This window comes from Colias croceus, chromosome 5, assembly GCF_905220415.1.
Source record: "Colias croceus chromosome 5, ilColCroc2.1".
NCBI lineage: Eukaryota > Metazoa > Arthropoda > Insecta > Lepidoptera > Pieridae > Colias > Colias croceus.
Window position 1 is genome coordinate 3,360,285 of NC_059541.1, and position 12,806 is coordinate 3,373,090.

The 12,806-nt window shown below is 33.1% G+C and overlaps 1 protein-coding gene across 1 annotated transcript; it reads left to right on the forward strand.

Moving 5' to 3' along the window:
* The first annotated feature begins 872 nt into the window (after window positions 1–872).
* Window positions 873–4,410, forward strand: LOC123692103. Its single transcript, XM_045636747.1, has 4 exons — window positions 873–895; window positions 1,033–1,248; window positions 1,479–2,490; window positions 4,299–4,410. The coding sequence occupies exons 2-3, from the start codon at window positions 1,122–1,124 to the stop codon at window positions 2,480–2,482; spliced, it is 1,131 nt and encodes a 376-aa protein (XP_045492703.1). The 5' UTR covers window positions 873–895; window positions 1,033–1,121; the 3' UTR covers window positions 2,483–2,490; window positions 4,299–4,410.
* The last annotated feature ends 8,396 nt before the right edge of the window (window positions 4,411–12,806 follow it).

Below are 12,806 nucleotides of genomic sequence, written 5' to 3' on the forward strand. Positions count from 1 at the left end.
GACGAAAACCTAGTAATTTATAAGTGAGACAAACGTTGATTGACAAATCAATGTGAGTATGAAATTAAGATTGCTATTAATAAAACAGGTGATTATAGCGATTTCTTGTTTTGATATTATTTTGTTCTTGTAATGCTATTCTATTCCTTTTCGAGGTTTATGCTCACGCTCTTATTTCTAACATGGGTATATTAATTAAGAAACTAATAGGTACATAGCAAAAAAACTGAGTTTAATATTGAAGCTTTTTTTGTACCTAATGTACATATTATAATCCTCTGCGTATTTGTATATTTTAATCGTAGAAACTTATGAAAATAATACACGGAAATGTAACATATTCGTTACGGAAACATTTTCCCGAGGCATAATATATTTTCTTTATGAATAAAGCCTTGCGGTGTTTTGTGACAATAACATTTTTCTTTTATACAAGACGGGCCTTTCCTCATTAATAAGAAATATATTCGTGATAAATATTTATGTGTTTGTTTCATGCACCTGTTTTTCGACCTAATGCTAATGCATATAAGTTACAATTTTCTTTGGAAATCTGGAATCATTTTTGAATATTTTATAATGCATATTACAGTAGGCGGTCGACTTATTAAGGTAAGTATTCATATTCCAAAATTAATGAGATACATACATCAAGTATGCATTTCGTTAATCTTGGCGGCTCGAAAAGCAAGAAGTTTCGCTACAAAAATATTATAATAATAGATTTACTTAGTCATTAATAATATTTATAGATTTTTTCCATCTACATAATATTATCCTAATCACACTTTTAGAATAAAAACATTTATTATGTTTCGCAGCTTCATTCTTTGCGATTTATATTGACGTGGTGTAGTAGCGTTCCTAGCCTGAGCCTTGCACGGGTTTTTTAAAGGTATAAGTATTATTAATTTAAATTTATACTTTTATAATTTTTAAATTATACTTTTTTTTTTTTTTTTTTTGTGGCAACACTTTTTACCCCTACCATTTACCCCCATCATTTCTCAAACGGTTCGATACGATGTGTAGGTCATTCTGCGTTTCCGTGCTCAAGCCTTCGCACGTCTCCGATAAAATAATTTTTGAATTTTAAAAAATTAAAATAATTAGTGCTCAATATGGGGAAGAAAAGGAAACATGAAAAGACGGACGAAGAAATTAGACGAAAGATTAAAAAACTAGAAAATCGGCTTGCCAAAAGAGCAAATCAATCTACAAGCGATTCGTCGGAAGAAAATATGATAAGTAAGTTGGTAATTTTCAAAAAATACAACGGTTTTTTGTTTTGATTAATTAGTGATGCGTACTGCTAAAATTGGGCTGTTACTATCATCAACATTAATCAATGCTTAGTGATGCGAGGATACCATACTTGGGTTTCTTCTATCACAAATAAAGCGACGCGTACTGCTATACTTGGGCTGATACTGTCGCTGTTTTTAAAAAACATTTGCTATATAGAAATGTTTTTGCAGGCGAACCATTGGATGTGCCATCCCCTGGGTCTTTATACTGCCAGTCGCCACTGAGGGACCACCAAACTGATGAGGCACCTCGACCGTTATCACCATGTCCACCTTTGTCACCTCAAGAAATCGCGCCACGTCCCGACTCGCCACGACCTGATGAGGTTGTTGAACCGCAACCGGGAACATCGGTGGACAATGATAAACAAAATGAAGAGCTGGAGCTGGATGAAGACGTCCTTCAATTGTTAGGAGACGCTCCAAAAACCGACACCTCGCTCGGCCCTGCGATCCATAAGGATGTAGCCAGCAGATGGCAGGACATCCTTTCCAAAGGACTTCCTAAGGAAATAAAAGATATCCTTTACAAAGAATATCTAGTTCCCAATAATTGCGATTTGTTGCTGGCCCCTGCTCTCAACCCGGAGGTAAAGGCTGCACTGCCTGAAGCTTTAATTAAAAGAGACACGTCGCTCAGCTACAGGCAAAAACAACTTGGGGTTGCACTGTCGGCTCTTGCAACAGTCACCCAAATGGTCATAGCGAATGAGACGTCAAAACAAAAAATTTTAAAGCCTTTAAGTGATGCGTGTCGTTTACTGTGTGACAGCCATCATGCTGAAACGAGGACACGAAGAAAATTTGTAATATCCTCGATTAACACCAAATTAAAAGACGCCCTAATAGAAACGAAACGAGATGCGTTACTGTTCGGTGATAATATCTCGGACAAACTTAAAGCGGCCAAGTCTATCCAACAGTCAGGTGAATCTTTAAAGAATATACAAAAACCTAAAAATAGACCTAGTGTATCTGTGGCGACTAATCAAGCCAACAAGGGCCGTTTGAACTATGTTCCTCAGCAGCGCCAGGCGGACAACAAACGCCACGACAACCGTTTCGCTCGTGTGCCCAACATAGCGTCGCGTCCACCTCCGAGCAACAGTGCACGACGACCCCCCGACCGGACGTACCCGCCTTCGAAGACACCAGCTCCGCAGCGGAGGCAATAATCGACCAGGTGCGATATGCTGGAAGACTCCAGCATTATTTTAATAACTGGCGTAATATAACTAATGATCAAATCATTTTATCGTGGGTTAAAGGTTATTCTATACCTTTTAAGTCTTATCCGTTTAGAACCGATAAGCCTAGTGTGTATCCTAAAACGGAACAAGAACGACAAGATTTTGATACGTGTCTGTCGAAATTATTATCTATAAATGCCATATCGCATTGTAACCATGAACCGGGCGAGTTTTTATCCTCTATTTTCCTAGTGTCTAAACCAAATGGTGACAAGAGATTTATTCTTAATTTAAAATGCCTTAACAAGTTCATTGAAACTAAACATTTCAAAATGGAGGATTACCGTACTGCGTCAAAGTTGATAACTCCAAACTGTTTCATGGCAACTATCGATTTAAAAGATGCTTATTTTTTAGTACCAGTAAATAAAATGCACAGAAAGTACTTACGGTTTGAGTATGATGGAGTCCTTTACGAATTTAATTGTTTGCCATTTGGTTTATGCACCGCACCGTTCGTGTTTACAAAACTTCTAAAACCTATATTTGAATTTTTAAGAAAAACTCATTGTATGATATCAGTCGTTTATCTTGATGATGTCTTTTGTATTGGTAGAACACTATTAGAATGCCAAGAAAACATAACTTTGACCAAAACACTTTTTGAAAGACTAGGTTTTTTGATTAACTTAGAGAAAAGTTCGTTAGTACCAAAGATGCAATGCAAATTTTTAGGTTTTGTATTCGACTCCAATAATATGTTATTAAAACTACCCGACGATAAGAAGTTAAAAATTAAAGAAAAAGTTTCCACCGTCTTAAATACTAAAAAATGCAAATTACGAGAATTTGCTCAATTTATCGGTTTATTAATTTCAGCTTGTCCCGCAATTCAATATGCTTGGTTATATACTAAAATTTTCGAACAGTATAAATATATGTGTTTGCTTAAAAACGCTAGCTACGAACAGATAATTAAAATTCCAGATAATTTAAAATCGGATATGCTTTGGTGGATCCGTAATATAGATATAGGTAATTGTCCTCTCGGGATTGAAGATTTTAATTTAGAGATTTATTCAGATGCATCTAACACCGGTTGGGGCGCCTATTGTAATAACAATAAATGTTTTGGCTACTGGAAAGAATGTGAAAAAACATTGCATATTAATGAGTTAGAATTAAAAGCAGCTTTTCTTGCCCTTAAATCCTTCGCGAAGAATTTATGTTCTTCTCGAATCTTGCTAAGAATTGATAATGTCACCGCAATTTCTTGTATAAATAGAATGGGTAGTATTCAATATGATCACCTTAATGTGGTTACCAGAGAAATCTGGCAGTGGTGTGAAATGCGTAAAATAACTATTTTTGCATCCTATATAAATACAAAGGATAATTGTGAAGCAGACCAATTATCGCGGAAGAAATTTCACGATACAGAATGGGAACTAAACCAAAATGCATACGATGAGATAACTATTAATTTTGGTGTCCCTAAAATAGATTTGTTTGCAAGTAGATGTAATGCAAAGTGTCATACCTATGTAACTTGGAAAAACGATCCTGATGCATGGGCGATAGATGCATTTACGGTTTCATGGAAAAATAAGTTCTTTTACGCATTTCCCCCCTTTTGTTTAATAACAAAGGTAATGCAAAAGATTATAAAAGAAAAGGCAGAGGGTATAGTTGTGGTACCGTATTGGCCTACGCGACCCTGGTTCCCAATTTTTCAGAAATTAATGACAACCAAGCCCATATATTTTGCACCTGATATTAATTTATTAACTTCTCCCTTCAGGATCAACCACAACCTACACAGAACTCTGAAGTTGGTTGCCGCGAAGCTTTCAGGCAAGCTTTACTAAGGAAAGGCTTGTCACCAAGTACGGTACAGATAATGTTATCATCGTTATCTGATTCTACCTACAAACAATACGATGGCTGCATAAAGACATGGATAAACTACTGCAGTACCCACAACTATAGCTACATCTCTGCATCTGTCCCTGTAGTTTTACATTTTCTTACCGATTTATTTAATAAAGGTGCTAAATACGGTACCATTAACTCCTATAAGTCTGCCTTATCATTAATTTTATCTAATTTAGAAGATGATAGGGTAAAACGCTTTATGAAAGGAGTTTTCAAATCGAGGCCAACAAATCCTAAATATCATATAACCTGGGATCCGAGTATAGTTCTCGAACATTTAGCCCAACAGTGGCCAAATAATGAACTCAGTTTGGAAACTCTTTCCAAAAAGACTGCAACTCTATTGGCTTTGGTAACAGCGCATCGAGTACAAACACTTGCTCTTATTAAATTAAAGGACCTTGATATAAGAGGCACAAGTGAAATAATAATAATGATTTCAGATTTAATTAAAACTTCTAAGCCGTACTCGTTACAGCCTCTTTTAAGAATTCCTTACTTCAATAGTCGCTCGGAAATCTGTCCAGCCAAATGTCTAGAATCGTACATAAATAAAACATCAACACTTCGACATAATGATCATTTATTTATTAGTTTTAAAAAACCATACTCAAAAGTTACCTCCCAGACGCTCAGTAAATGGATAAAGGTTCGGAAGGAAATTTTTCAGTTTTATCCATAGACGTTGTTCCGTAGAACCGCGAACACACGTTGCGTATTATTATAGGCCTAGCCGTATTTGGGAATTGGGTCCAATAGATATTTATAAGATTTTATTGTCAGAGGTACCTACTCAAAATGGAGAAATAAACCATCCACGCGAAGACCGATATCCGCGCGGACGGAGTCGCGGGCGGAAGCTAGTATAAAAATAAATCGCAAAATGTGTTGGTAAGCGCATAACTTGAGAACAACTGAACCGATTTCGTTAATTCTTTTTTTATTACATTTCTTGAAGTACGAGGATGGTTCTTAAGGAGAGAAAACGTAAAAATGTACCACGGCCGAAGCCGGGGCGGACCGCTAGTTTCTTATAAAAGTTTATTTATAAATGACTAGCTGACCCATGCGTCTGCTCTCAAAAGGGATATTTTTCCGTTATTGCATCATTTTTCATTGCTTCTCCACTGATATTGGTCGTAGCGCAATGTTTGACTTTCTCGATAAATGTCTATCCAGTAGGAAGTAAAATGTTTTTTTTTTACATACGAACCAGTAGTTTCTGAGATTAGCGCGTGCACTCAAACAACTCTTCACCATTATTAGTATAGGCTTATTATTAAATAAAAACCGCAAATGAACAAAATATACTATTGGAGTTGGCATGTTCCTTCATATTTTTGTGAATATGTATATAATATGAAGTAATAAGGAGAGTAAATTGAATTTTCCATATTTTAATTGCAATGGGAGTCCATGAGAATTAAGTCGCTAAATTAACTCCGTTCCACGTAGTTATTTCCTCATGGCAAGCAGATGCATTTAACATTTTCAATATTTTCCAATTATTATTATAATTGCATATTCATCGTTATATTGTGTGTATTTCACTTTGTAATTATTTTCGATTTATAATTTATTTTCTATCTATACGTATAATTTATCAATATTTATTAGGTCATGTTATGAACAATGTTCAGTTAGACCTTTGTATGCCTAAAATTATACTTACTTTATTACTGATATCGTGGGCGGCGAACATTGTCCATAATAATACGTTACTAGTTATATTCTCTTTGATATTAGATTCTATTCAAAATTTGTGTGAAATATTTGACTCGTTTAAAATTTATCCAAATAAAGGGACGTCTGGGACGTCGTTATATAACACTCTAAATTCGGCAATTATATTTGATGACAATAACATGATTTATTTACTTTTATACCAATTATCAGATTTTAAGAATAAGAAATAAGATACGTGATCTATAAAGTCTAGAGAATATTATACCGACATTATTAACCGACGTTTCTATATCTTAATATTAGGTATTTAAAATAAATACAGTCAAATAAACCAATGGCCTCTAATTTAACAGAAAGTTTTATTTATTTTTCAATAGCTACTAATTCTGAACACTATCTTTACGGAAGTATTTTCTCCGAGATATTTATGAGTACACTTATTTTTCCCAGAATATTTTTCACTAGATTGAAACCATTAAAATATATGACTAACCCTTTTCTATACCAAACTTGAGTTTCATCGTTACACCGCAAGATTGGCTTTTAAGATGAACGCTTCATTTATGGCTATTCAAAATGGAATGGAGATCGTAAATTCCTTGTTGCTGTAGAGTCAAGGGTGTAGTTGTAAGTAATAACTTATAGATACAATATCGCAGTATATTATGTGGAATATTATTAAAAGAATGGTAAGAAACTGATGTATTTCGTCCTAAATCTTAACTAATATCCAAATCTGTTTTAAAGATTTGATTTAAATCGCAGTAGGATAGGCTTGATTGTTTTTTTTCACAGCGTAACCCGAGAAAGTCTGAAGAAATGGCGAGTATGAAAGTGCTGCCGCACGCGAATGCTTCGGTGTACTAACGGCGTTATAATAATATGATACTATTTGTAAACTAAATAAAATTAAAAGAACAGAAAAATGCTGACTTTTGGCTGGGTCCCAAGAAATTATGTCTATGGTCTTTCTATATGATGAAACTTTTAGCACGATAATAATAATCAGAAGAATGTTAACCATAGCATGACGCGATGGCTCAGGATAAAAACGTAATTTAAAAAATCAACATCATTCCACTATCATTCCGTACTTTTCTGACGTATTCACTAGAGATGCGTGTTTCATTTTGTTAATGAAATCATGTAGAAAGCGGACTCCGATTTCACACCAGACCGATTTGCGAAAAAGGGAATACATTGCGAACAAGTTCAACGGATAAGGCTTTTCACTCTTGCCTATGTTTTCCATATAAAGAAGAAAACTGGAAATAAATGTGCGTGTCTAATGAAACAAATTGTTTAGTTTGTAATATAAGATCGATCGTGATGAAAGTTTAAAGGCAATCAAATGATCATTAATGTTTTTGTTTACTTTAATTAAAAGGAAGTGGAAATTTCAGAAATTATTATTAAAATACTTTGAGAATTCAATGATAAGACGTGACTTTGGAAGTTCTAAAAATATATAAGCCTTTATTGCTCCGTGTTGTTCCTTATCTTGGTAACTTATTCAGGAAGATTTCACATCGAATGTTTAAAATTCAAGTCACAATTTATGTATTTATATTTTTAGACTTAATTATTTTAAGAGTCACTATTAAAGATAAGTCGAAGGTAAAACATTAAATTTGTTTAAAAGAATATCTTTATAAGTAAAATATAATAATTTTATTTAATCGTTTTTTTCATGACCCCATTGTTCATCGTTTATACCCACTTTTCAACTCAAACGAAATTTGACACATTAGTGCTCTATATTTTGTAAAACAATACATTACTCTTCAGAGCTTTAGAGCAATATTTCTTCATTCAGAGTCGTTCTGAAGGTTTCTAGGCATTACCGTAATAGTCACCAAACTTTCTCTCATCGCTCTTTCAGTCGCTCGACTCGTTTGTTAATTTTTCATTGAATAAACTGAAACTCATTAGCGGCACTCATGTAGCTATTTTGAAGCAGTTTCATATTTTACTAATGAGTCTCCTACAATACTATCTGGTCTCAGATATACAGAGAAATGTTAAATATATATAAATAACAAAAGAAAAGGCTATTATTAGAGTATAAATTGCATTTTAATGTTACGGGCCTTTCAGATGTTTTTCAAAATAAGTCTTTTCATCAAACCTGATTGTATGGCATTTGTGGTAAGTACCTGGAAAAACAAACATAAAATTTAGTAGGTTACTTACCTATACGATAATTATTATTTTGAAGTAGACATTTCTATTAATTTATATTGAAGTAGGTATACTATTAAGTCTATTAATACTAATATTATAAAGCTGAAGAGTTTGTTTGTTTGAACGCACTAATCTCGGGAACAACTACTTCGATTTGAAAAATTAGATAGCCCATTTATCGAGGAAGGCTATAGGCTATAATTATATAATCTCGCTAAGAACAACAGGAACGGAGCACTGCGGGTAAAACCGCGGAGCATAGCCAGTTTGGTGACAAACTATCGAGAGTTGTTGATCTTTATTATAACCATAACAAATTAATTTTACTCTAACAATAATAGGATTATACTATACGTTGTATGAGTAAGCTTATAAGATTAGTCTTTGTTAGTAAAATTCAATACCTAAATATTTGGTAGTTTCTCTCCAATATTTACGATACAGAAATATCGTTTAGAATGACGTAGGTACTCGTTTTACAATTTAACTATAGTACTACGTAACTTAGTAAAGATGGTAAAGAGCAATTAATATTCTAATGAAAGAAAATATCAAAAGATACCTATGTTGTTAAATGTTAACATTCGTTATAACAAATCAATCTTAAAAATGCATTAAAAATGTGCCTCATAATTTTCGGTCTATAAAAATATATATTTTTACAATATAATAAACATACAGAGCTATGACAGTAAAACATTCTCAACTTTTAATCAGTGATGTTCGCACGAAAACCTCGAATTTGTATAAAAGTGTTTTAATCTTTTTTTGCCGAACACGCAGCTTTTAACCAACTACTGGTGTACCAACATAAAAAAGCATTTGTTTGGCATGCAGCCAACCTAAAGGCAGATAAAGGGCTTACTACGGGAACGCTTACTATTTTGTATTACTCACGGAATAAAAAGATATCTTTCCAGTCTGACAATTTTAATATCAATACCTGTAGGCTGTATGTGCCTATGAGCTTATAAAATTGAGTGAATCTTTAAGAAATGTTACCATGTTTATCGTATTGAACGTTACATATTTGACGTCTTAAAGAATTTTTTTTTTATGTCACAGCAAGCAAAGGGGCAGATGGGCCACCTAATGTTAAGTGGTCACCACCGCCCATAAACACTAGTAACACTTTGCCGGCCTTTTATGGACAATTAATAAGCTCTTTTTTTGAGGGCCGAATGTCGTCGAAATATCAAGTAAACCACAGCTCCTAAATTAAACGAAAAAAAAACTTTATTAATAAGAAAAATAAAATAAATTTCTCCAATATACAATCGAATATATCCGAATAAGAACGTAAATATCTGAGATGTGTTGAGTCATCGAGATAGATTGAAGATGGCTGAAGTGGCGAGCTTAATCGAAAAATTCCACATCGCATTTCCTAAACTCTTGCATAATTTGAGAGCAATCCAGTCCCGAAAGACGTATGCTTCGAAATTGATTGTTAGAAATAATTTGATTATTATAACAATTATTATAGAAATTGTATCGTCACAAATATATGTAATATGGTAGTGTGATGTTCAGATTGGGTTCGGTATGTTGTGTTGCCTTGTGTTGATAAATTCTTAGCAATAAGTTTGAATTTGTGCCCTTATAGTTTTGTGGTGGTGGCGATGGCTATTTCTCGGCAATGTTGGCACCAAAGAAAAGTTCACGTAAATTGGTCTACGGCTTTAAATAAACTATGAAAGTATAAATCTGTCTATAGATATTACCTATGCATATCTTAAAATAATCCACAAAGCTTCCAAAACTATTTCGGTATAACTTACAAAGAAAATTTGCGGCTATCTAGCTGAAATTATGAAAAACAAGGGCAGACACGACACTTTGATTTATGAGAGCTTTATATTCGCAAGTTCGGAATGTTAATGCCTCATTGTGTTATAATAGATGACAAGATAAATAAGGCCAAAACCTAAAAATCTACTATAAAGAATTTGCGCAAAAAGTTTGAAATTAGGCTCTCTGAAGGGCGTCATATCGAAATCAGTGTGACGTGACGAAACGGATGATATTTTTCAAGAATGGCAAAAATGCCTATATCTAAAAAATTATTGCGTAAAAATATTATGACTTCAATATCGCACCTTTCTGCATAGTTATATTAATGGTTACGTATTGAGTAAAAGCATTCAATAAAAAACACGTAAAGTTTCTTTCTTTATTAAGACGTATATTATTTTATTTGTAAAAGGAAATATTCTTATAAAATAAAAGCATATGGATAGCTCGTGGGTGTGTATGTCTGTAGAAAGTTCATTAACAGCACCGTCTCAAGAGATAGTTTGAACAAAGGAAATAATTAAGACCTCCTGACCAAATGTCGACGGAATTATTTTGTCTTGTACTCGAGCCCATTGTTTATTAAGCTAAAAAATTGTTTATTTGATTTGTGTGTTGTGATAATTATATATTCTTTGCATTGATGGTTATCATTTATCATCTATACTATATTTACTTAATTTTTGGGTCCATGGTCCAGACCATAGTAAACATTTAAAAATCATTCCTAATGAAGGTTTAAACGACGAGAAACAAAAAATAATAACGTGTGATTTATAAAGTATTTAATAAAAAATACTGTTTTTATTATTTTAACACCATTTCATTTATTAATCAGCGATGTATTATGCGCTACATATTTCTAACAGCCTAAAAAGATCCTTGTATTAGTGAATAGTCGTATTTACTATAGTAAACAATTGAAATACCAAATGTTCTTTCCTCCATCCAAACTTTTCTTATCATACAATTTATGGAATCTACCAAGAGACATCATACATTACATTACATACCTACATTTTAGGCAACGCAAAATAAACAATATCACTACAAGAACAAACACTTAATCACTATAGTGGGGCAAAATGTAGTGTTTCATAATGTGTGCCATATGTGGCACCGGATTAAAGAGTCGTTAGTCAAGTTGACAGTATTGCGAAGCTATGACATGAATCTGTTACATAAGGTCACTAAGGTTTTATTAGAAACCGAACGAAGAAAATTGGAATATGCAGATATGACTAAAAACGACTAGATTGAAGAAGGATTTGAAACATGAAGTAAGAATTAGAGATAGGAGTCAGAAGGTATAGTGCCTTATTATGATGTGATAAGTATGTCGCTAATTACATTTATTTGATACTAGTTTTCCGCCCACGGCTTCGCCCGCGTTTTCAAAGAAAAACCCGTTTCCGTAGGATTTCGGGGATAAAACCTATCCTATGTCCTTTCTCGGGTATCAAAATATCTCTAATTCAAAATTTGAAAATTCTCATAATTTGGTATAAATTTCATGCAAATTGGTTCAGTAGTTAAGGCGTGATTGAGTAACAGACAGACAGACAGAGTTACTTTCGCATTTATAATATTAGTATGGATAATGTTCATCACTTAATTATATATTTATTACACGTGTACAACCATAACTAACACAGAATACTACTAAACACAATATTCGTTATTTATGTGCTTAATATCAATGTTACATATTTTTATATAAAAGGTTGATTCTGGACGTTGTGTTCCTTTATTATTAAGGATGAGGAAAAACTGGAGAAATTACCTACAATATGATACGTTGATATTGTAACAAACGTTCTCATTACTACATACTGCGATCATTGTAAACAACGCTATCAATTATTTTCGTTAATTAGTCTTCATAAAATATCCACAAAGCAATAAAATGAAATATATCGATAAAACGTTTGGACTATTACAATTAGGTACTGTTTTGTGAGATAAGCATAAAGGGATAGTATGTATTATTTTAGTTTATGCTAAAAACAAGTGAATAATTAAAGATTTGTTATGAATATGTATTACATTTTTGCAATATATAATTTTTGATACTACACCCTTACATTATCAATGAGGCGAAAAGCGTTATGAAATGATATAGAGTAGTAGAGTCTGTTGTGAAATAAAGAATTTATTATTAATATTAGTATGAAAATTAATAATCAATACTGTAGAATTAAATCGATACAAGCACACACAATTACACACACGAATAAAAGTTTATGTACGCGCGAGTAATTAAAACGGAGACTTATTTACACATCGCTGTAAGTAGTTCCTATTTAATAAGTTATTAAACTCTCCCTCGTCTCGTCTCCTTGCACATTTACACGCAATACACATAGATATTTCTCATAGATATTTTTCACACAAAACTATATTCTGGGAAATAAAATATAGATTTCAATAGATAGAATTTGAAAGAGACATTTTATCACGGCTCTACAATTATCTGTATGTCGAATATCATCAAAATCACTTCATCAGTTCACCAGCGAAAGCAACATTCACACGATATAGAATTAATATGAGGTTTTCAAAGTTATTTGCATCATGTTAATACACGTTTATTAAAGTTAACGTTGGTATTTTGTAAAGGTAACCTCGACGTGACCCACATCGTGCTAAAGCATGCTAAGGTAAAAGCACCTAATACGGAGGTATTTCGCAACATTTGAAAGTAAGTATC